This window comes from Tigriopus californicus, chromosome 5, assembly GCF_007210705.1.
Source record: "Tigriopus californicus strain San Diego chromosome 5, Tcal_SD_v2.1, whole genome shotgun sequence".
NCBI lineage: Eukaryota > Metazoa > Arthropoda > Copepoda > Harpacticoida > Harpacticidae > Tigriopus > Tigriopus californicus.
The window spans coordinates 12,845,627-12,871,499 of record NC_081444.1 but is presented as its reverse complement, the minus strand read 5'-3'; the positions used below and the strand labels follow the sequence as shown (position 1 = coordinate 12,871,499).

Genomic DNA, 25,873 nt, shown 5'->3' with positions numbered 1-25,873 from the left:
AAAAACATTCACAATGTTCGAAGGTGAGAGAAATCGGCCTATAATTACTGGGGAGCGACTTAACAGCAAGAACCCAGTGAGCTCTCATTAGAACCAGGAGAACTCGAAGGCCTTAAATCCGTGATGGCCTCCTGTTAATACAAGATCATTTAACTGCTTGACTAGCCTCGCCATCTCAACAGACTCGTCATTAGCACATACAGTTGTTGGTCCTTTTATCGGTGGAGTTGAAAACACACCAGAGAGCTGATCCACAAGTATGTTAGCCATAACCTTTACATTGCCAATTGCTTCATCATTGACCTCAAGGGGCCCTGCAAGTTGTTTTCAATTTCCTCTCAGAGTTTGAATAAGAGAAAAAGCCTTCGGGTTCAACCTGATAATAAAGAATAATAAACAATAAACCCAAATCAATAACAGTTGGAAACAGCGTTGTGAAACCAGCAAGATTGACAAATAGCAGGAATTTGGAATTGATAGGCAAAACCCAAACTTGATTAAGCAAATTTCCAAAATATGCTAAAAAATATGCAATTATGCGAATACAGCTGTCTTATACCATTAAATGGATAACGCAATTTTTTTTGTCGTCTTACTCATAACTCTCTAGTCCTCAATGACCTGCTCTACATGCTAAATCAATTAAATGCTAGAATGTGGTTGGAACAAATTTTTAGATTGCATTTCCAGATCAACCCTGTGCATTCAGGACTAGCTCGGTCTGCCAACTCAAACTGGTTGTTAGACCAAATATCATATAACGATCAAAAGGTAATAAATAGACGAATTATAACCTTTGATTTTAGTAGTACTGGGGATTACATTCCTTGTAGCGGTAAGAAAAGCCCGTGAAAAAGCCAAAATAAACTAAAAAAGGAACCCGTGCTGGCTAGGAATGACTTCATGGACTTTAAAAAGTTATAACAGCCTGGTCCATTAAACACAGAGACTAGATTTTGCAGACTTTTTTCTCAACTTTCAGTTCAACTTTTGAACTCTCCTACCTTCAAACATGATAACCAATCAGTTGCCAAGAAATCTTAAGGTAGGACAAACTTGCTAAAGTGACTCTTTCGGCCTTAAAATTGTCAACTGAACAAGAAGAAGATAGACATCGTTTTTGCGACATTTCGAACCGGGAAGTAGGAAACCACCATTGCCAAGGCCTATAATTACTGGGAGCGACTTATTACCCATTATGAAAATCGGCACAACATGAGCCAGCTTTAAAGAGGAAAGAAACTTGCCTCCTGTTTCCTCGTATTTGATGCGCTGCATCTTGAATCGGGGTAAGAACCTGTGAGCATCTCATCAGGAACAGAGATGTCACACCATCAAGGCCAGAAGAGCTCGAAAGGCCCTGATGGCTCTATGGTGACCGGACAACTCGACCCAGCGGACAACTTGACCCAGCGGACAACTCGACTCAGTACAATAACTAAACACAACATATGGACCAAAAAGCATGAATATGGAAACAAAACTATAGCTTGATTGGTAAAAATTTAATTTGCTTGCAAAGATGTTAGTATCAGTACGGCATTGAAATAAAAAATCAAGTTTGATTAAAACATTATCAAACTTGGTTTTCACACCAATGATTGATGTAACCATAACTTGCTTTTAAATATGAAATGATGCATTGTTGAAACCTTTCAAATTTTGACAAGTCTTACATTACAGTTTCCGATTTTTGCTCCATAAGTATGAATTAGTTGTAAGCCATCATATTAAGCTTTATTTCCTGAAGCTGAGTTGAATTGTCCGAAGAGTCGAGTTGTCCTGGAACCGGGCTCTACAGTCATTTTGTCTGTGACATCAAGATCATATAAATTCCTCAATTTGACTAGCCTCGTCATTACAACGATGAGCTGTTGCTCCTAAAACGTTGTGGAGTTGAAATCACGCTGGGGAACTGATCTCCAAGCAGGTTAATCAAAACCTCTGCACGCTTGCTTCAGGATAATCATTCCCACTTGCAGAATTTCTTGCGGTTAATTTGAAGGACGGGTATGTAAATGCTGAGGAGAAAGAAATCGCGACTTCTTAAATATTCACCTATGATTGCATAATATTATCTATATTTTGTATAGTAACATGTACATATGAAAACTATTCACGAATTTATGGTTCGATCTTGGGCCTTTGGTTCACAGAAGGTCATTGGTCCTCACCGCAAACGTTCTATGTAGGGTGTGATGCTAGTTGGCGCAAGTGAGGGAGGCCCTTCGAATTAGAAATTGGATTCCCTGCAGGTCTACGAAAGACAATAGTCCATTCTTGTACTTCGTTTTTGTTAGTTTTGTTGGTGAGTGGATTATCTTGTGCGTGTAGGGTTGATGAGTTTTACTCTTCGCCATGCTTTCAATAGCTGTCTGGTTTGAACAAGGCTTGATTTCTTGCTCTTGAGAGCAATGGAGTTCGGAGTAACGTCGGGCATGCTCTCCATTTCCTTCTACCATTTTGTTCAATTCAATTCCACCGGTCTTCCAAACGCCTCTCTAATGGTCGCGATGAAAAATGGATGAATATGAAAAGTCTTTCCGCCACTCATTCCTTGAAAAGCGATGTGATGTATTTCGAGGAATCAGATGTTAGATGAAAATTCTTTTCAGACCAGGAAGAGAAGCATCACCGTATCTTTGGATAAATAACGCACGTGATGGGAGAAGGCAACCCCATTGCCATTCCAGGCACTTGTATATTCGGGTGTGTCAAGAAACCTTGGGCTTTTCTGACCCACACAGTGTACCTCGCTTCCATTCGGCTGGGAGATTGGTCATAGTTGACGAGGATGTGGCTGATGGGTGTCCAGGGTTGACCTCTAGTTTTGGATCGCCAGGCTCGGTGGAATATTTCTTAAACAAAAAAAATGCGTTTAGTATTTGGCTCTAGTTTAGTGTTTCTGCTGGTTTTCTTATTTAAGATTCACACATGTTTCTTAGGAAAAGTCTAGTAGTGGTACTTCTTCAAGGGGTAATTTGACCCGCTGACGTGCCGCTGGGAATGCAAATGCTGAAATACGGCTCGAATAGACAAACGAGGGGATGGGTGGATTCTAAGTGATTCGGTCTGTCTTCAGTTGATGGTACCAAAGCTTTGAGGCTGGATTCACTTTCACAATGGGATTACACCCCAGACTGGCATGGGGAGCAGAGTACGATTCTTCCTTGAACTAGATTTGAATAGTCGTGCAATTATGAGCGATTGATTTGAATGAGGCAGTACATACAACTGGTTCAACCGGATATTGAGATAGGAATAACCTATTTAGAGTCTTCATTAACTTTATGAAACTTGGATCGGGATTCAGAGCACCTTTTGACCTGAAGAAAGAGACCAGCAACAAACCATGATGATGATTTCAGTAATCACTAGGAATCGTGAAAATATTTGGTCCTCTTGGTGAGAATATTATCTTTTCTTATGTCTCAAAATGGCGTCAATTTTCCTTCCAAAGTTGAAAAATATTACTTCATATGTTACATGTGTAAACATCAAAAACTCTTATTTATTCACCTCAAAGTTAATAAACTCAGTTGCGTGTCCAACTGAGAGTATACACTTTGGTCATAAGTTATGAATTAAGGATTAAGAAAGTTAAATTTTAAGTAATGATTTAACAATTGTCAATGTGAACATTAAAACCAATGATGCCCATCACTGGTCCATTGTAACCTAGAACAAAAGTGATACTTACTTTTGAGGTGGTTTTGCTCTATTAATGCCAATGTTAAAATAATTTACAAAATCATCAGCGGGCCAGCTAGGGACTTTGCATGCCATTAGTTTGGCAGCTTAGCTTAAAATATACAACTTTTCAATGTTGTGGATAATTTTAGAATATCGGCATCTTGAAAGGGACAACGAACATTCATTCAAATATGTTTGCCCCCTTTTATGCTGCAAAAAAAGACGGAATTTCTTTACTTGAAGGCTCATGAACTGGCAGAAACACTTGCTCTTTACTTGTGCAGTATTTAATTGCGACAGTGCTAATTTACTTCGGCAGAGAGATTCGCCACGGTTACTTTTTAACCTAAACCAAATAGGCCTTATGCATTTCTGAAAAAATCAGCGGTCTCTTGTTTGTGCCTGGCATGGAGGAAATAACGAGAAATGTGGCGCAGAGTCAGCTTATGTGTAATATCTATCATATATTTCCTCTGACATATAATATAAAACTCCAAAGAAGTAAAGATGCTATATCTTTTTCCAAAAGAGCAAGAACATTTCAAGAAACATTTTTTGTTCAAAAATATATTATCTCGACCCCTGATAATTACTCAATCTGAGACCTAAGGCAATGACGATTAATTTGAACTTTTATGACCAATCAGCGATGATTCTGATTCCCATCTCCTCGTAAAGTGCATTTGTATTAGACATTCGTCATTGGTTTGGAAAATAAGCTAACCCTGATTACTGTCGGTGTCTACATCGAGTAAAATATAGATAAATACATGTACGTGGCACCCCTACCTGACTTTGAGATCAATGTAAAGCTGAAGCACCGTGTCTTTCCGAATGACCTCCAAGATCTTTTCTTGTTCCTCTGGTCCAAGCACGCTCAAATCAGGAGTCATAACCCCCAGGTTATTCAGAGCAAAAGCACCGCGAAAACTGGTATTTGACTCGGAAATATTTGAAATCACAGAAGTTCTCCTCGACCAAGATTCCTTGGCCTCTGGGACTTTGGCCGAACTCAAAGAAATGCTTTCAAAACTATCATTATTGTGAGCTGTCTGAGCCAAATTGTCCGCCAGGGTTGATGTTTTATCTTCTGATTCGATTGGTGTCAATATACCTTCGTCCAAGGATTGATTGTTGATTGCCTTGGGCGAAGAATGGTTTTCTTCCTGAAATATTGGGATGATTTCTTTTTGTTCATTCTCCGCTAGTATAGTACTGAAATTGTCCGACAAAAGGGAGGAATGGGCGGAGATTGAGGCGGAATACACAGGAATCGACATCGACGAGCAGATCGAGTCGGATGAACTGGAATGGAAGACCTGATCCCTTTGCATCACCTGGATGATTTGGTCTCGCTCTTCTGAGGAAAGGCCTTTCAGCATTGGGGCCAATCGATCCATGTCTGGGGAGACGCTTGGTATGTGTTCCTTCAAGTCTCCTCTCAAGCTCTCATTTCCTTCAGTCACCATTGTTTTACAGGATGCAATGCAGCATAAACCATAAGTCTTGGCTCTCCAGGGAGATCATGCAGGGGGTTCAAGATTTTTCATACGTCTCGTTATTTTTTTTTGTTTATTAAAAATTCAAGATAGAAATTTTCTTTCGAACATCAAACATGACATACAAGGTATGAATGGAGTGCAACTTTAAGTTGAGATCGAACCAAGAAAAAATTGCTGAGTCAACAATTTGAACTAGTTTGTCTTTTGTAGTTCAGATTTTAGAAAGACAGAACCCCTTACCAAAGTCAATCTTAGGGGGAAAAGGTGTGTGATTTCATTAAGATTTAAAAATCATTAAGATCGAAGCAAGGGCAAAAAAACTCTTTACTTTTTGGGAAGAACGCAAAATTGTTCATCAAAGCCAATATCGTATTACATTAAGAGGTAACCGAATCACAAGACTTATGGGATTTGTTAGTCCAAATAACGATTATCATAATGAGCTCATAAGTGATTCATGTCCTGATACAGTTATCCTCTTGTTGCCATTCAGATCAACCCACGAGAATTGAAGGAGGTCTTCCTTGTGTCTATGTATTTCCTCCAATCTTTGAACTCAAGGGCGGAATGAGAAGCGATATTTCCCACCTGCACCTATAACATTCTCAGACTCCGCCTTAAGCAATTAAACACCACTAGTGCACAATGATCACTGTCCTGAATTCAAATTGAGCAAATCGAATGCACCCCTCAAAATCACAGCCAGACTGTGGCATCCTTGATAACAGCCACACGTCTGTTGTCATTCGTAAGTGTCACTGAAGGTCACAATGGCATCAACAAGTGCTTTTCAGGCCTAACGAAAAAGCAAGCATACATGTGCTCGGGTTGGACTAAAAACACCAAGGTTAACCAAGGTAACCTTCATTGGAAACAGTTTGAGAGCTGAGAACATATCGAGTCAAGTAAAATGCTCATAAATCTGTTGCTTAATCAAACAAAGCCTTTTGAAACATTACTCTAAGGAAAGGGGTGACGCCATTGAAATCACATATGCCTCTGTCATGGAACAAGTGTTCCATGCGATTAGGCCAACTTGTAATGAATTCCCTATTTCTTCCAAGTGACGTTGTATTCTATTGCAGAAAAAGAGCACTGGAAGCACCAAAAGGCTCTGAATTTCTAGCTTCATACTATTATTTAAAGCTGACATTTACATTTCCTAATGGTAACGAAGAAAAACATTTTGCGTACTTTGTGCGGGTGTGCTACTTCGCTCAACTATTTGAAAAGAATATCCAGTCTCTTTATTTTCCATCGATAATTGTGCTATTTGTGTTTATCCAATTTGGCACAGCGTCATGATTTGGTCTCAGATAACAACAGGTCACAACGGTTCAATTCCTTGTCTAATAGCAGCGGACGAATGAATGGTGTACCCCAAGGGAGGATCCGCTACTTGAACAGTGAGGTTGCGAAGTAAACGCTCTTCAGCTTGAATAGAATATCTCTCGTCGTCGTCATTGGTCAAGTAAAGAAGTTCCAAGTTGAGCGAGGCCCACAAACCTTTAACCACCTCAGGGTTCAGTCGACCCACATTTACCTCGCATTCCCGCAAGCTAAGCATGTGGGATCGGTACAAGGTTCGAGAAGTGCGGCCCCCAGCTTCAACTGCAGAGACACTAAAAAGGTTGGGAACTTGCCGGGCCACGGCCTTTTTCCACTCTGGTTCGTCCTCAAGGCCGAGATACCACTTCTCGTCCAATTCAATGAGGTTCTCCTCCAACTCCTCCATGGATGAGAAAAAGCCCAAAAGCACTTGGTCCATGGCCAGTTTGAAGGCCGAACGAATCGATGGGATGATCACTTGGTCCAAGAAGGCTGGAGTTTCGTTCCGGATCCAATCAAGTTGAACTGATGTTGGGAAAACGGAGCCAAAAGCATTGACTGGCAAAGCTGGGCCTCCACTGGCTGCCAAAGCATTGGCATTACGACCAGAATACGGTCCATAGACTGTCAAGAAGGCATCTTTGATAACCTTTCTGTACATGTCGGTCAAGTCTTCGTCGACAAGGAGATCCTCTAGCTCTTGGTCTGTATCGTGATGTCCTTGATTTTCTAAGAAGGTCTTAAAGGTCCTCTTGAAAGCAAACACGAACCACTCCCTGGAAAAGTTGTTTTCCAGGATTTCCTCGTGAGTATTGAAGAACTCAGGGAGGTTCAGCCAATGCAAATCGGGTGCCAACCTGGAGGCCATGAAGGTTTTGAAGGTCCTTTGATCCGGCTTTGGGCTGGCAAAGGTTAACTCCTTGGTCAAGGGCTCACGTCGCTGAGCTTGTGGGGTCTTTTCTAACACTCCTCCCGGTAAATAGATGTTATCCAACTTTTTGGATAAGCTATCAAGGGAATCTGTTCTTTGAACATTTGTGGCGCTTGAGTGCCCAATATTAATGGGAGGTAGGAGTTTATTTCGTGGAAGAGATTTACCGTGAACGTCTTCTACGCCACTCTCGTAATCTCCGTCCACAATATCACTCATCTGATCGAAAATGGTCGAACCCGGTGTAGATATCCGGGGACCCAAATTAGGATTGCCCATAGTCGTGGTTTGAGCCCATTGGAGTTGTTCCGTCGTGGATTCTGAGCTTGGCCATTCATCAAGGTCTATCTCGTTCACACTGTCGCTTGATATTGGGTCTGGATCTTGAAGTTGAGCCAACTGGATGACGTGGTCCGCTGTGGTATCGATCTCTTCGGAGGATTGTGTAATTTGCATTGGAACAATACAGGATTTCTTGTGTTTGGCCTTGATGATCCATTTGAACAAGTACCAAACCAAAGTCTGGAGATACGTCTTGCAGATCAAACCCAATGTGTCTTGAGATTCGATGATCCCAGTCAAGACATTTCTTGTATCTGAATACATCAAGACAGGGAGGCTCACTAATGGTGTCACGGTGTGGAACATAAACCGGTTCATAGAAGCCTGCTTCTCAAACGTGTCCAAGAAGATATCGTCCAATCTAGTGGCTTCTAGACTGTGACAACTTGTCTCCTGCAATTCCATACCTTTGGCGCCATAATAGAAGTAATTGTTTCCTTTTTCTAACACTTGAATCCACACAAGCCTGTCTTCATGGCGGACAATCAAATAACTTCCCACGTGAAGCACGCCCAAACGACCGGCCCGATTAGCCCGATGAACGGCTGGAATCAAGGATGGGATCATTTGTTGATAATAAACTGAATCCTCACTGCAATTGGCCTGTGATCCAATCGGTCCAGGCCAGAACTTTATGGGTCTCGGAAACGCTATGAAGAATATTGGTAGTGTGAAGGACGCCAACAAGGGAGCTGATATTAGTGATGAGATGAGTATAAATCCTAACACAACGGGAAAAAATAGAATATTGAGTTGAAACAGACAACCGGCATATGACCTCTTGCTGGCCCGATCCTCCAAGGACGACACGGTTAGGCTGATGACAAAATAAAGTTTTTCGACGAACTGTTTGATCCTATCTCGGAGAAAGCCAAAGGCCAAAAGCTGGACACCCCTGGACAACTCATTGACAAAAAATCCGACGGAGCCAGATTGCTGGGCCAACGGGTAATTGATGAGAAGGAAAAGGTTCAGCATTCCTACCTCTATGAGGGCAGCCTCAGAGTTCTGCCAGATCCAGCGCATGATTCGGATTAAGGCCAAGATCTCGAACCACTTGGGCAAGGGATCCAGGAACAAGATTGAATCCTCGAGGACAAGGTTCTTCACGTAGCAGGATAGTAAGATTGGTGATCCAAAATGGATGATTAATGACCGGAAGCAGATCCACACCATGTTGGGGAGAGTGTCCACTTGGCTAGAGTAACAAGGGCTCCGGACACACCCAAACAAACTATACACCTTTTGGATTTCATTGGTGATCTTCAGGAATAGATATAAGCCCACGCAAATCCAACCAAGTACAACCACATGAACCGAAAAGGTTCGGTTTATCCTCAACTGTGATGTTGTACCATTTCCGCTTTTGGTCTCATTAGAGGCAGGCGACCCCGTTTCGAGGAATTCTCCTTCAGAGGATTGCTGCTGATAAGGCTGGTATGGGTACCAGATCAATATTGCTATCGTTATGGTGAGAAATATCAAGTGGATGAAGAACTCTTTCACGGTTTGGGCAATTTTTGAGAAAGGCACTTTATTGCTATGTTTCCTGGACGTTTTTGATCGGCTCACATGATACCGGTGTTGGCTTGAGTTGAGATGGGTATCGACTTTCGACTTCCGCCACAGTTTGAGAAATAGCCGATCCAAGATGCCAACAAGATCCAGACTCAGGATATATCCACAGACGCCAGCTATAGTTACCAGACTGGCGATTGATCCGGGTTCCAAAGCACCAAAGGCAAAGAAGAGCCCGAATTGAATCACAGACAAGCTCAAGTAAATAGAAAACCGTAATGGATTATAGGAGGCAGATCCTCCCAGGACAAATATTTCCAGCTGTTCACCAAACCAAAATATGAATGCCTCAACATTCGGAAAGAGGCCCAAGAACCACAGCAAAGGCATTGCTGCGAGCATGATGTGAGACACATAGTTGAGCCCAATCCACGGCTCAGATCCGTACCAATAGCGGTCGATCCCGCCAAAAGGGCCATTTTCCACCAAGTAATCGAGAATGATTTGAGGTAAGATGAGAAACAGGACGTGGAACGGCCGGGACAGACATCCAATTTCGTAGATTTCCAAGGCCCGGAAAGTCGCAATCTCTGGAGGTGGATTAGTCAAAAGCCCGTATAAAGCGTTCACTATTGCAAACCATCCGAAAATGATGATAAGCACAGAACGATGAGTTCCCTCGAAAATATCCTGGACGTTGCCCAGTCTTAAAAAGTATAACCCAAGGCCAGTGGTGAGCCCGCCCAATAAAGGGTGAAAAAATATGTTAAACCGGTATTTCTTCTTGGGAATGAGGAACTTCCAACAAGCTAGTCCACAACAACCATCCAGCACCACTCTATCCTCGTCTTCCATGAAGTCAAATTTTGGGCGGGAGGACTGGGTTTGACCCAAAGGGTCAACAACTTCTGAAACTGCATTTCCTCGGGCAGCTTCTGCTCGTTTCTCAATGAAATGCGCTAAAGCCTGCAATATGATTCCATACAGAAAGATAGCCGTTCCACATATCACATAGGCGATGGCACGCCCCCAGCCTGAATGTTGCCAGTCTCTAAATATGTAAAACACGCTTATGGCCACAGATGGAATGATGAAAAGCACTATTTGTCCCACCACTCCATACCAGGGGCACCCGGTCAAACGGAGTCCCCCGGTAAACGTCTGGAGGAGGCGGTTCCGAACAAATGTTCGTTTGTAGTCGTTCAATAGGGGAACGTCCGTAGACATTATTTCCCCACCGAGTTAACTGGGCTCAGTCATGCCTGAGAATGAATTCTGGTTTTGTCAAGCAGGTAATAGAGTGGATCGTTCCAAACGAGGGAAAGTTGATGGTCCATGGAGCTCCTTTTTAAGTACCTGCATATGAAGCTACTTGCGAGCCCCTGGGGGAATGAACCAAGCGCAATGTCCTAACACTGACCTTGGCATTCTCAATGGATTTGGAATGCAAGCCGCAGAGCGTGTTCCATCTCATGGCGTACAGTACATGAGCGTGTAATCATTGCCCACCACAGTGGTGCGTGTTGCCCCGGAATCAATGTCACAATGCTTTCGATGAAGTCAGGGGCTTGAGGGCCAAAACTTGAGCTTGACTTCAGAAACACCCCTGGATTATGACGAAGGTGTAATTACCTTTTTGATTGCCTAAGGAGGTTGTTTTTCTTGCACTTCTTCGAAAATATATAATTAAATAAACATATCCATGTGCTGCAACACTAAATTTTGATTAGTATTGAAGTGGTTGGTGATCCAGTGGGTCTCTTTGGCACACCATTTGCCATCAAATCTTCCGGGCAGTAATAATAAAATTACAGCAATTCGTTCCTTTTTTTAAATAAGGTGTTGTAAATCCATTAGATTTCATAAAAGGGAAATTACAACGACCCCTATAATTTCGGTTTTTTAATATTGAATTATATAGAATTTTGAATTTCATCATAGCTTTGAACTGTGTTGTTTGCTTTGCTTCATAGTTTGCAGGACATGAATTACTAAAACTAGTTTTAGTCGCCTCAATTGAATAACAATATAATAAAAAAAAGCTGATTTTAACAGGGAAGCTTTAACCAGTTGAAAATGTTTGATTTTCCTCATGACTTTTTGTCCTATCGTCGCAAACCTTCAACTGAGTTAATGGATTCAACGGTAAGCCACAACTCTTGTCGGTTATTTGATACTTCTTTTACTTTCTGCCCAATATTTGTCCGATGGTTTGCATGTAGCAGATCTACATTTGACATATTTCGGCAACAGACACCCCTTTTATTTGTAAGGTAAGTAGTTGGGCCATGATAAAGCAAAGTCCTGAAATTTTACAAACCCGAGAATCAAAAGATAAGAAACAAAAGGAAACGTTTTTCGTCTTGAACTGGTGGGAATCGCATTCCCAGTAGTGGGAAGGAAGTCCGCAAATATAGAACCGATCTCCAATGGACCCGACAGTCCCTATTGGAAACTTGTATGTCTTGGCTAACCTCTGTCCCTAGTACCCCAAATAAAATAAAAAATAGTGCGAATACACGACATTTGGCAATTGAATGGTGAAGAATATATTTCAAAATTGACAAGCCTTACCACAGGAGACAAACATCCGATGCGAAACCGGGCAGATCGCCTTTTCTTTTCACCTCATCATAATTCACCTTTGACGTAGATCCGGCCTTGACAATATTTTTTCTCTCAATTTTATTGTGTTATAGGGGATTCTAGAATCTCATGGTATCGTTAATGGGCTCGTTTCTTCATTTGGTTTCGGACGTAGGTGGCCATCTTCTCGTTCAAGCCCAATTTCTCCCATTCTTGATCAAAGTTTGAGAAATTTCCGTACCCACCAACGTAGCCATTGAGTCTGCAGGCCACATGGGACTCATTTAAGTCCTCGCCAGGATCCACGTCCAAGGCCGTCAACAACCAAGGATGTTGTTGAAGCAAGTACTTCTGATGGTAACTAGAAAATGAGACCGCAAATGGATTACGGTGCTGCTTTCACTGGGTTATTGGAGGTTGTTCTGGCAAATTGATTTAAAAAAAATGATGATTAAAACTCCATTGTAATCCGCTATATCCTCTATTGAATTTATGTGCATTTCGATTCTAACAAGCCATTCTTGGACAACAGCTGAGTTGGGATTTTGTTGGACGAATTTTCAAACTTATTAATAGACCTCAATAAAAGATTAAAACTAGATTTCAGAAGAGTATCAATCCGTATAATACAATATAATATATATATATTATCTATTTTTCGAGGCCTACTTAATACCTCTTGCTTCTCATCTTGGTTATTATTCGTCTAAGAAAAGCCCAAATGAACAAAAAACAATAAATCTTTTCAAATAAAAAAATCATGATAACAAAAGGCACAATTTCCTTAAAGAAACGGATTCCTCTTATTGACAAATTACGTAAAAACCGACGATAAAAGTAGAAACAAGACAATATCAGCTTTTTTCACAAACTAATCCTTCTTTAGCTCATAGAATCATACTTACTCCTCAGCGATGTAAAATTCGCCCACGGGCATAACCTTGGTGCTGATCTTGCCATTACGTTTCTGATTTTCACGGGCTAAACTTTCCTCAGCCAGACTTTTTTGTTCCTCGTCCCGATAAAAAATAGCGGACATATATTGGCGAGTGCATCTTGAAGTTGGATCATGGTTCTTCCAGAACATTTCAAGCATCTTCTCAAAACTTGTCACATTGGGATCGAAATCCACGTCAATGGTTTCGGTATGGTCGCCTAAGTTATAATAGGACGGGTTGACTTTCGTCCCACCCGCATAACCCACCCGTGTTCGGACGACCCCAGGGGCACATCCAAACAGGGCTTCGGGAAACCAAAATCAGGACATCCCGAAGGTGGCCTTTTTAGTGGCCACATCCGGATTCAAAAGTGGCATCGCTGGAGTTCCCAAATCACGAACCTGAAAAGACAGGTCAGAAATTGTTATACACCCATCCAGTTCCAGCCAGACTTCATAGAACAGAAAGGCTCAAACGTATGAGGATTATATGATATCTTAGAAAACGTCACTATTGGGAGAAATATTTGGTGTTGGTGGGTGAAACAAATTATCAGAAGCAATTGAGGAACCTCTTTTGAAGCCATGGACAGTAGACGAAATACCTTTAGCTTGTACAAGCAACTTAAAGGATCATTAAGTGGATCTTTGGAAACGTATGGAATGTATCCTTCCTCAAACGATTCCATAGCGAAAAAACTATGCCAGTCATCAGTTATGAAATCATTTGGAGTCGAGCCAAGTAGATGAAAAGTCCCAAGCTAGGAAATATCAATACTTACTCCGCCGGTTCTAATGGTATTGCCGATTTGTCGAAGGATATTCATTCACCTGGCACACCCACCCTCTTTATGATTGCTGGACAAGAGTGCACGTTCAGAGTGAGGCTGATTGCACTTCTGGGATTGTTTGGTAACCTTGGTGCTTATTGTATGTATGTAATAAGTAAGTGCATTGAACTCTCAACAGAGGACTCTGCTAGCAATGATCGAATACCAGACGTTTTTTCAAAACGTTGAATATGGTCACTTTTCCTGGGGGATTTAGCTTCAACTTTCTCTGTGATGAAACGTTGAACTAGAAAAACTTGTTCAATCACATTGTAATTTTATAATTGGCGGCCTTCTTTACATATTTTAATCGAAAAAATGAATGCTCAAATTCATAGAAAGTCATGTCAGACAAACGAAATAATGAGAATGGTCGGGTTTCGTATGTTTCTAGCTCTTGGGCTCCCTGACAGATGCCACTTTGGCCGAAATCAAAATAGTAATGTTCTAAAGCACTACATTACAGGTTGATGGCATATGACGCAAGCGCTACCTAGCTGGGCTGACATCATCAAAAGACCCTGATATAAAAAAATTGTTTTCAACTTTTGAATGAATCATTTGACTATTTTTATTTTAATGGACTGCTTCAATACTAAAAATATTATGCGATCTTTTATGATAGTCACAAAGAAACAACCCCATCAACATTAGGTGGTTTATCACTTTCGAAATCCCGGGACTTTTGAATCTAGTTTTGGCATTGGTAAAGGCACAATACTTTCTGATGGTTTTTTTCTTGTTTTGGGGTTTCAAGGACTTTACAAACTGCTTCAAGGAATGTTATGCCCAGTAATATTGAAAAAAAAGATTATGATTCGTCTCATTGTTTACAATTAATCTTTGTACAATATTTGAAGTTGACTAACTGCCAACAAACAATGAAGGGGCCCAAGAAACTAGGCAGAGAGGAGGACTTCATTACTACTAGCTTAGATTCCAAAATATCACGGTTTGAGTCACAATCCATTGATTTGACACCACTTTGTTCTTTAGTAAAGGACACAAAAATGATTTAATGTACACGGTGTTCAAAAAGCCCTTTAAGTTTCCAGAGAAATTCTCACACACATCGTGGCATTTTTCTACCACAAAAAGTCATAGTGGAACATATTTGATTTTATTGCTTTATGGAGTTCTAGCTCACAGTTTTTGAAAGTTCGTTTTAGGACCGTTCAAAAGACATTTAGTTGAGAAAAATTTCACAAATATCAATGAAGTCTTAAAGAAGCTATTTTTAATCAAATTCAACAAAGTCTTCAAGAAACGACAAAATCTATAACATTGTCTGTTGTATGTATTGTCTTCAGAATTCAAGTGAATTCCCAGGTCTTTGATTTCAGAAAACGTTCCCACAAACATTGATATACAAAAATTAATAATTTGCAATCCATTTTGTGGGGATAAGGTGTAAATAGAACAAGGTTCTTTATCGGCATAATTGAAATGAAAGTATTTGGGGTAGGGTTGATAAACCTTCTCTGACAAAAAATGTTTCAACCGCAATCCTACAGCTATCATTGAAAATATTGTTGAAAATCTTCGCCAACATAGGATCAAATCTTGAAATGCAATAACACTCATTTTTTGGATCATTTCAGGTTCCAGATTGACATTCATATTTCCTTGTTTCAACCACCTCTGCAGGGTCCGAATTGCTGGCCATGGCTGACGGCCTTGACTCTGCAAGAACTCATAACCTGTAGCTCCACAAATCAATTTGATCTGAAGAGCCTTTCCCACAGTCTCATCTGACCATTGGTATCCTCGGGGTTCCTGGCCTTACAAAACTGCTATATGATCTTCATTGAAAATGTGTTCGACACTTTCTTTGATAGAACTAATAGCCTCTTCAATTTTAGTCACTTTCAGATTAAGCTTCACAATTTGTTGATTCTTGGATAACTCAGCAACTTGAGGAGCAGAGTTAATGGCTGATAACTTGGCCACTTTTGCCACAAATTTGTTTTATTCCTCTTTTGGCAAAGACAAGATCAAGCCATCTGTTTGAGTTGATTTGGTTTTGGTTTTCAGGATAGAGAATGTACCTCGATCTTGCCATGTTCAGTCTCTAGGCAGTACTGACGAATCTTTTGGAATTCATCAATAAATGTATTCTAGATCTTTTCTGCTTTTGGTTGAACTGAAATTGGATCATTGCTTGAGACCCATTCCAGCAAATGTCTGGTCTTTCTTGACTTCTTTGATTTGGACTTTTAAAATCAGAAAACTTGGATGGAACCACGTTTGGTTTTAATTGTTGCCTTTGACCTGGCGGTTTGAGTAAGTCAGAATCTTGGAAGTGGTCCTTACAAAGTCGACTGGCTTAAGTTGGATTAAAGTTGTCCCAGTTCAACGCTTTCAACTAGAGTTCAAGGAGCTGTGGATTCTTTGGAAATGAATATAGCTTCCTTGAACCACCGCTGCGATTTGTACAGTGCACACTTGAACAGGCTGGCATCGTGGCTTGTGATTCCAGTAAAAAAACAACACACCGAAAAAATAACACATTTGTAAAAGACTGACATTTGCTTTGGGTACCTCAATCACGTTTGTTTATATTTTTGGCTACGGCGACTACATGGTTAGTTCAGTAAAACGACACCTGAAACATCTTTAGACCTCTTGAGCCTTTCAAACCTCCTACTGAACTATGGTCTCACACATAACTAGAGTTAGAATAGTAAAAAAACTTGGGCTTTTTATAAACGCAATCTGATACAAAAAAAACCTTCTTTTGCATGCAAGCAGTCTCTTCAAGACAAAAAGGTGCACTTTTTGTAGAAAATCAAGTCCCAAAACCAGTGTCATTGATATCCTGAGAGTCTTTTGACCACACTAAGCGCAAGTATTGGTTGACCGAACTTTGAAAATATTTCTTTGAATCGGGGAAAGTTTGAATGAAATTGATTGTTGATGGAAATTCCAAACTTTCGCCAGCAAAGTACTGAAATTCAGTATGAAATCCTTAAGAAATTTGCTGACTTCCCCGAAAATTGAAGAGAAAGCCGAAATACCTTGGGTTTAATACAATTCACGAGTCAAACTTCTTTCTATCCATTATCAACAGTGTACCTGGGTTTAACCATGGTTTAACTTACGATAGATCTGGTCAGCCTGAGTTCGGCCTTAAAATTGCGAATTTGGTCATGGGAGCTATTTGAGGCTGATTTGGCTGATTGAATGTCGTCCCTCTTTAATCTAGCGCTTTGTCTGGGGATAAAAGTCAACTGAGCTTGCTTTCCCTTTGATTTAGACAGTGCTGCGAATTGCTCTTGCCTGAAGCCAAAGGAATGATCACCAAGCTCTGCCCTGAAACAAATTTGCTCATGAGTACGGACAGGAATACGAAAATTTCAAAATATTTTGTGTTTTACGAATGAGGAACGGGTTTTCAGACATGGTTGAGTTTCAGTATTTTTCGAACTGACTTACTCATTTTTATGTTTTCTTGCATAACAATCATTCTAAAGGTATTGTTTAAGGTCAATGATTGTTGGAGTTCATGAAGTGCATTGAATACAAAATTTGGTGCAAAAAAGTCAATCAATAAATTTGGTAAGCTAAAGACCGGGTGATGTGAACAAATTCATCAACAAATTGAAACGTTATAAGCGTAGCAAATCCAGAGCAAGCTTGAACTGTATCAAATAAATTGGTACTTTTGTCTTAATTCATTGCCAAATCAGCGGTGTAGTTTATCTAGCTCTGACCTTTGTGTTTGTATATGGAGGTTATACAGGGTGAAAATCCACTCACCATTTTAAAAGACTCCGTTTTATTCTAGGCGGTGCAATTAAACATTAACTTCAAGTAAGTGCTTTAAAAAGGGCAATTTAGGCTGCTTTACGCAGAATGATGCCTGTGGATTCAGTGTTGGGATTGAAAATCCTAGATGTTTTTAACTATAAACCAGATGACTCAAAGAAACTGCAAAAAAGGGTTCAAAAATTACAAAGACCCAAATGCTGAAAGATTAGTGCCTTGAAATCATAGTTCGTTACTAATTTCGGTACTAAGATGTTGACATTTTGCTTGATTTTTCCTGCGCCAAATAATTCTTCTTCTACGTAATACAACAAAATTAATTTTGACTCCATAAGGTAAAGAAATGAATAATTATTCCAATTGTTGCCCAACACCTTCAAGCCGACGAGAATCCAAGTTAGTTTGAACAAGGAAGTCCTGATCTGTGACCAAATTTCCTGATTAACCCCATTTTCAAGGGCTTGCCAGATCTGCCAACTCTATTTATCATGATAATATTATATGAGTTTAGAGCTAACCAAGAAATGCCACCTCGTTTCATTTTGAATTGTTGGGGATTCCATAAGGAGTCTGCAAAAAACAACTAAAATACGCATTTATTAAAGCCATCCAGTAATGAATAGGTCCATTTCAGTTTTTGACGAGGATTGGCGGGGGACCGAATAACTCACTTTGGCTAAAGAAACAGGAACTGGTTCCTATGTTGAATCAAGGAACGAGAAAAGTTCAACAAAATTCAAATATTCAACACTGTAACCCTGGATTAAAACATTGTTGAAATGTGATAAATTAAACCGATCCTGTTTTGATTGCCGAATTCACCCTTTGATGGCTCACAAAAATAGAGAGAAATCCTCCTCTGTAAAAAAGTTTCTCGTGTTGATGAATAGGCTATAGAGCTCAAGCTTGTCATGAATAAATATGCCAATTATTACTCTTCAACGTTTTTGTTCAAATCCTAAGAAAATTAGACACATGTTGGAAAAATATTGTTTAATAAATAATACCTAGTTTTCAAGGAATTATCTAAGCAAATTGAAATCAATATAATAAAAAAATCAGTAACATTATGATAACAACAAACAATCAGAATTTTCCCACGATGCCATGTGTGTTTTAATATTGTTTCTACCCAAAAACATCAAGGCTCTACTTTAAATATCTCTACGATTTTGAAAGATCTGGTGCTCAAATGATTTTATATGTGTTTTAAGTTGAAAAAAGTCAGAAAAGATTACTTTATTATTTTTCATTTTTGCCAACCATGAGAAGAAACACCATGCGAGAAGATTTGAGAATCGATCGCAAGCGCATAAAGATTATCAATCCACGATGTCCCAAGATGCCTAGTCGAATTAATAATCAAGGTCTTTCTTGGGTCTGAGTCAGACACCACATCATCTCTCTGGCCAATAATGATTTCAAGTTTTGGCATGCCTGAATTCTCCTTTATCTGCATCAAATTACCCAAGCTCAGCTTCTGCCATCTGTGACGACTTAGTGAGTATTATTTGAATTATGGGCGACAATAACCAGAACAACGGCGACGGACATCGGGGCCGAGGGGGTCCCCGGGGAGGCCACGGTGGTGGAGGCCACGGTCGTGGAGGCCGTGGTGGACCACCTAGAAGCGGCCCTATGGGGCGAGGTGGCGGTGGAGGAGGTGAGTTTTGGCCAATCCTCCATTTTGGTAGGAACAAAAGAAATAGGATTCTTAAGTAGATGATAAACACGATCCTTTGTGTGGTTATCTTTTAATTGCTGAAGTTTGGATGGGAAATCCCTCCCAAGTTTTAATGGAGAAGATTTGACATCTAAGATTGGGTTCAAGTCAGGCAGAAATGTGTGCCAGAATTGGCTCATGGGCAGCCAGTCAGTCAGCCAGCCAGCCAGCCACAACCAACTTGAATGCTGTTTTAGAGAAATAGAACGAGGAAAGACGTTTGAAATTGTAGTCTCTATAAATATTGTTATTGGTCGGTTAGTTTCAATCTTGAAACAGTTTGTTTTCGACTCTTACGACATGATAAGTTGGGTGAGACATGGAAGAGTCAAACGGCAAGTCAGAAAATAACTAACCGAAACAGTCAGAGCCGAGCTCAGCAAATGCTAGAAAAGAACAGTTCGATTTTGGGTCGTTCTTGTTGCCATTTTTCTGTTTTTGAACGGAGAAATGAATTCCAATCTCTTTGTTGGTGCTGAGGGCACACACAATATTGGCTTTTGTATTTGGAGCATATCGACATAATTTGCAAAGTCCGTCAAATCATCTTGGTTTTTCGAATGAACACTGCCTAGTGTAATTTTAATTCCTCGGGACCATCGATCCGATCAACTGGCAAAATTGCCCCGACCAACGGGAAAACTATTCTTTGAACCTTGGTGTACGATGTGCATACATGCATAGCATATGCTATAGTGATACTTGGAAGTCAGAGGACTTTGAGCTTAATCAGAACATTTCGATCGATTGGTATAGATAAGTAACAACGATTCATAGAAGGCTCATTTGAATCCCTTGCACAATGAAAACACACCTATTACCATTTTGGTCCTGGGAATAAAATAAACAAAAGCATAAGAACGGCCGCCAGGCTCATCCATATTTTGACCAGGTGACAGTAGTAGTAGTAGTAGTAACAATTGAGCAACAAAAATGTGCATAATTTAGGCAGCTAAAATCGTAAAGGTATTATAATAGATTTTCTAGTTCATTTCAGATTCAAGGCGGTGGGTGCAACTAAGCAATAATAGTTGCATTAACAGTTTGCCATCCAATCAAATAGTTATCGATTTCATTACGAGCATTATTCTTATTGCTCCTGAACCCTTGTCGACATTTAAGTATGCTGTGTTGCTTTTAAACACGAATAGTCACTCGCTTCTGCATTCAGGCTGCGACTGCAACACGTCAAAGGCAACTTATTCGGGCATTCGTGCCCTTCTACAGTTATTATTAATATTGAATACGTTGCTGAAACAACATTTCAATGCCACAACTCTCGAACGTGAGCATGCGTTTTCCTGAAGACTTGCCCATATTTTTTAGATCTTACCAAGCTCTATAAAGGCTTAATGTAATCAAGGCTTACCGATTTTACTCTTTAGAAACATTGCCTTTTTTAATCTATCTGATATATTTTTGTGTGTTAAAAAATTCTTTTCAGCATCGATTCTTGAGCTAGCATGGTCAAAAAGTGTAACAATTCACAGGGGCCCAAAATAACTGACCAAGCTCAAGCTTGTCATACATTATTTAGTTGCCTCAAAACTTATAGGGGTGTCTATGACTAGAGTGGCAAAATCTAGAGACTTTTTGCTGAGCAAACAAAAACACAGACTCGCGGCCTTTGAGTCTTCCTGAGCAAAAAATATTCTAGAGTTCACGGATGATTAATCTGAACGAGCCATCAAAAGACTCTTTTTCATGTCATATGCTTGACTGAGTCGTATAACCCTTGATTTGTCCAAAGATAATGCTGCTAGAAGCCTTTTCCTGCTTAACGACGATCTCACGATGAGTACCTTTCATGGTTACGTGAGGTCCAAAACCTCCTTACAAATACTGAACAAGTTAAGAGGTCACTGACCTGTGGTACTTTTCTCTCAAAGCTCTTTCTATGAACGCCATTTTTTTTTACTTTGATGATCCGGCCTTGGCACTAGGGTTGATAGGAAAGTAACGATTCGCAATCGCTTTTAACGCGGTTCTTTTCTGTGGACGAGAATGTGTCTTGTCTTCAGTTTACCACAACCATAACATCCCTTTTGAAAGAAGGAAAGACCGTGTCAGCCAATATCATACTTAGGCTCGCTCGGCTTGGCCTCTCGGAGACAAATCGTATCTACTTCTTGAATACTATTCCGCACACTCTTGCCATACCAATAGTTTGCTTCACTTTGCGCCGATAGTTTCGAATTTGAATCATTCTTTTGATCTGTTAGCTCATGGGTCCCTGGTTGAGCGGTGTAGGATCATCTCTGATATTGACCATGCTTGGACATATTTGTATAACCACACTCTTAACGGTACTACATAACCAGTTTGAACTGGAGTGTGCTTTCGTTAAGGGATTCCCTTGAAACGATCATTGATTACAGGTGGCGGCCGGGGCGGGCCACGAGGAAGCGGAGGCGGTTCCCGGGGTGGGGGCCGTGGTGGTTTCCAAGGGATGAACAACCGAGACCGAGTCTTGGACAGACTCGAACAGATTCAAGGCCCTACCTTAGAATTACCGGCGCTTGAAATGACTGAAAAAAGATTCGGGGGTAGGGCTCGGCTATACATAGGCAATCTCACTCCGGATACAACCGAAGAGCAACTGAAAGAGCTGTTGTCACAACACGGCGAAGTAGGCGAAATTTTCTACAACAATGAAAAACACTTTGCTTTTGCTAAATTGGCTACTCGAAGCGAAGCTGAAACTGCCAAGCGTGAGTTAGATGGAAAAATGAAGAACAACCGTGCTCTGAAAGTTCGTTTCGCACCTCCTCCTGGAGCCGTCAAGGTGATCAATCTTGGTCCTTGGGTTTCCAATGAGCTCCTTCACCGAGCTTTTTCCATTTTTGGAGACATTGAGCGCTGCGTGGTCATGGTTGACGAACGTGGCAGGGCAAAAGGTGAAGGTGTCGTTGAGTTTGAACGCAAAAGCTCTGGCCTCGAAGCCGTCAAGCGTTGTACCGAAAGCTGCTATTTCTTGACCTCGTCCCTGAGGCCAGTTATTGCAGAGATGTTGGAGGAGGTCGAGGATGAAGATGGCCTCCAAGAAAAGATGTTACCCAAGCGCAATCCGGATTTTAAAGTTGAACGAGAGGTGGGTTAGAGTGCTTGGATTTCAGCCAAGATAAAATCCCTTTAGGGGATTTCATGCATTTTAAGCTATGAAACATCCAACCTCTTTAGTTTATGAGAGCCCTCAAACTTGCATCGAAATCTTACATTCAAATACGCATAGGTTCCTTCTCCTTGAACCAATTACTCCAATCTTATGAAAAGTTGAATTCCAGAACTTCCTGTCGTTTATTAATTTATTCTAAAGGAACGTCACAAGTAACTTTTAACCAACAGAGTGGGCTTTGCCTGCCCCAACATGAGATAGCTTAATTTTCCGTATTTCTATTAAGTTCCTTATCTGTATCGAAGGGCCAAAGAATGCGCCATATTTGATGAATTTGGGACAAAACATTTTAACCAAAAAATGCCGAAAGTTTTACCCCAAGAGGGGACTGAGCTGAAAGGAAAAGGAACGCCTTTTGCCAAAGAAAACCAATACGGAATATTTGGGTCTTCACTAGCCCCCGTCAAAATATGTTGATTTCACGTCGAGCAGAAATTGCGGAAGTTTGACGGTTCAGATGTGTGAAAGGGCTGAACCTGAACCGAGCGAGGCATTGAGAAAAACCTGTTAGTGCCACCATCTCCAATTTCTGCTCGACAAACGAACAATATTTATTGTCCGAGTCGAATGATCACCTAATTTTGATTTGACCAAAACTTTGTCTTCTGACCTCACTTTTTTTTATGCTTTTCGCGACTGATGAAAATGTTAACTGGGTTCAACATTTTTGCCGCGTATGCGTTTGTTGGTTTTGTGACAAGTTACTCGAACCTTCTTTTGGAAATATCGGTGTCTGCAGCAATATCTTATGTCGGCTTTGTCAACCAAATGTGAAACATAAGCTTCAGGTTGAAAGCGACACATTAACCAAGGCTGCAGAATATTTGTAACATCAATATTAAATGGACAAAACCAAGTTGACTTAGTCCAGGGTGCCAACAAGGAAAAGACCTAATTAGAACCACATTAGGTCCATCCAGAAGAACTTGCCGCTCAATTTCGCAAAAGTCTTCGAACATAAATTGCATCTAAACCCAAAGGCAAAACTGCTCACTCCTTACGTTGTTTCTCTCTCAAGATTTCAATTTTGCGTGACTGTTTTCTGGCCTTAATGCTTGTTAGAGATCACTTTAACAAGGAAAGAGGGCAAAATTCTTCTCTTGTGTTCAACTTAACTTAAAATATCGAAAATTTGCCAAGCAACTCGTTACAGATTACTTATGCAGTTGATACTTTATTTATTTTTATACACAGCTTCTATTTTAAGTTTTGACTGATTTGCTTGACTGATATACCATTCCCGGTGGCGAAGCCACTTGGATTGTGCATGCAAAATTCAATCCTGTCTCCTTCTAGTGGATTTACGCATTGAATTTTGATACGAATGTTCGATCGAGTTTTTTCGAATGGAAAAGGTGAAATTGTCGTCATTCCTGGCCACACGGTAAATCAAATCCGAATGTGACCATTTGATTTTTCAAGAGGGCTTCTCTTCTCTTTTAGTTGAGGTTGGATGTGTAGGACCATGTGAATGTGTTCATTTTAGCAAGGTTGATGTCGTTTGGATGAGACATTTTTGCCCATCCCTAACAGCTATTTTCTCTCTATTTACCTCCCAACCTTAGAACGGACCACGATTTGCTGCTCCGGCAAGCTTTGAATTTGAATATGGCCAGAAATGGAAAAGTCTTCATGAGATGAAGAAACAAAAGATAGAAGCCCTGGAGAGGGAAATGAAACTAGAAGAAGATAAACTCATTGCGCAGATGGAGTATGCTAGATATGAACATGAAACTGAGCAACTCAGAAACCAACTGCGTATGCGAGAGGCCAACCGCGATCAACAGAAATCTCATTGGGAGATGAAGGAACAAGAAATGTCAAATATGATTAGAGAGGAACAAGAGCGATTCAATGACACAGAGCAACGCCTCAAAGAGCAGATGAACCAACAAGATGACAACCTAAGACAAAGACATGAGGAGAACTCTCTATTTATGCAAGCCCAAGAGTTGAACAATATGCTGGATCAACAGGAGGCGAGAATGCAGGGTGGTGGTGGTGGCTTTGATGAAGGGCCCGGAGGTTTTCCCAAGGACTTTGGTCCCATGGGCGGACCACCAATGGGCGGATCATTGATGGGCGGGCCTCCAATGGGTGGCCCACCAATGGGACGCGGTGGTCATGGAGGGTTCAACAATTTCGGTCCCGGAGGACCGCGAGGCCATTTTATGCCTCGAGGACGTGGAGGCATGAATCGCGACTTTGGAGGTGGTCCTGATAATAAACGTCGGAGGTTTTGAAAATGTCCAATTGTTTCGGCTTTAGCAAGCTTCCAATGTACATAGTTACATATCTCGACATACTATTAATTGATATTTGTATTGTGTGTAATACCAAAATTGAAGGAATGTCCCAATTGTGACGGTTTTGTTGTACACCATTTGAAAGAAACCGAAAAAATGTTACAATAAAGTATTGAAGTTCTTTCTTGCAAAAGAAGGTCGACCACCATAGAGCATTGTCGTTAAATGCTAGAATGGTAGTGCACTATTACCCAAGTATTTTTAACCACGGTCTAGTTTCTAGAGTCTTCACTCATCTTCTCTGATTGAATCAATTGTTATGCCGAAAAACAATGCTTGGGCGAAAAAAGCAAAAAAACGCGGGTCCCGACAAGAGGACCGAAATCTAACAGGTAGTAAAACGACCTCTGGGGATTTTCATTTGATTTGATTTGCTAAGGAAATATCGTACTGAGTGCCAAATTTTACGGATTTCTACACCAAGTCTTATGTTTGTATATTTAGTCAAGTGTACATTCTTGGTTCCAGGACAAAGAAAAGTTGGTTCACAAAAGTATTCTATGTAAATAAAAAAATCAAATTGTCTTGAATCACTCAAGACAATAATAGTCTGAAGCTCGTCCTAGTACCGCTGAAACCCTTAATTAACTTTTGAATATTTCACAAATATAATCCATTTAGTCAATATCACTTAGTTTCTATAAAAATGTATTTATAAACCACAAGCTTGAACTAATAATTTGTAGTTAATGACGTTCCATATCGGTATCTTGCATTATTTTCAATTTATTTAATTCTCTTACACAGGATATGTGAGAAAAAACGAATTGCAATAGTGCGAGAAGGCCGTTTTCAAAGTTGTACGAAAGTGGGAGCATCAATAGATTTATACTTTTGCACTTAAAAAAAGTTTTTTTTTCTGCTCTTAATTCTCGGTTTTTTAAATCGATACAAGGGAATGAGATTCCATGCAAGTCATAGTGTGCCATAATTTATAATATGATAAAACATTTTTTTCTCGGTTTTTGTTCCTCAGACGTAAGGCTGGTTTTGGATCGCTACCAAGAAACGATCTAAGTCACGGTTAAGACTCAACTTTGTGTCATCTAATGCACAGAATCGTCGAAGAGAGCACCGCAGCAATTTATAAATGCTGGTGGTCGATTTCAAACAAAGGATGACTTTAAGCCCTTCATTAGCTTTGAATGTATCCATTGCGTTGTACATAAGGAGTGTTTCACATGAAATACCCTGTCTCTCGCTAACACTCAGTCTTACTCCCGGGTTAGGACA

The 25,873-nt window shown here is 40.5% G+C and overlaps 4 protein-coding genes across 4 annotated transcripts; 1 reads left to right on the top strand and 3 right to left on the bottom strand.

Annotated features, from left to right (window-relative positions):
* Positions 1 to 4,335: 4,335 nt before the first annotated feature.
* LOC131881195 (uncharacterized) lies at positions 4,336 to 6,088 on the bottom strand. The gene is made up of 2 exons (XM_059227984.1): positions 5,031 to 6,088; positions 4,336 to 4,859 (listed from the first exon to the last, which is right to left on the bottom strand). Exons 1-2 carry the CDS (start codon positions 5,160 to 5,162, stop codon positions 4,479 to 4,481), a joined length of 513 nt encoding a protein of 170 aa, XP_059083967.1. The 5' UTR covers positions 5,163 to 6,088; the 3' UTR covers positions 4,336 to 4,478.
* Positions 6,089 to 6,419: 331 nt separating this feature from the next.
* LOC131881199 (pecanex-like protein 4) lies at positions 6,420 to 10,583 on the bottom strand. Its single transcript, XM_059227988.1, has one exon. It carries the CDS (start codon positions 10,540 to 10,542, stop codon positions 6,523 to 6,525), a length of 4,020 nt encoding a protein of 1,339 aa, XP_059083971.1. The 5' UTR covers positions 10,543 to 10,583; the 3' UTR covers positions 6,420 to 6,522.
* A 1,265-nt stretch (positions 10,584 to 11,848) lies between these two features.
* LOC131881194 (peptide methionine sulfoxide reductase-like) lies at positions 11,849 to 13,216 on the bottom strand. The gene is given in 2 exon segments (XM_059227983.1): positions 11,849 to 12,262; positions 12,807 to 13,216. Coding segments are annotated over 2 exon segments (633 nt in total). The 3' UTR covers positions 11,849 to 12,039.
* Positions 13,217 to 18,904: 5,688 nt separating this feature from the next.
* LOC131881188 (hrp65 protein-like) lies at positions 18,905 to 24,792 on the top strand. The gene is made up of 3 exons (XM_059227976.1): positions 18,905 to 19,099; positions 21,538 to 22,250; positions 23,900 to 24,792. Exons 1-3 carry the CDS (start codon positions 18,955 to 18,957, stop codon positions 24,575 to 24,577), a joined length of 1,536 nt encoding a protein of 511 aa, XP_059083959.1. The 5' UTR covers positions 18,905 to 18,954; the 3' UTR covers positions 24,578 to 24,792.
* The last annotated feature ends 1,081 nt before the right edge of the window (positions 24,793 to 25,873 follow it).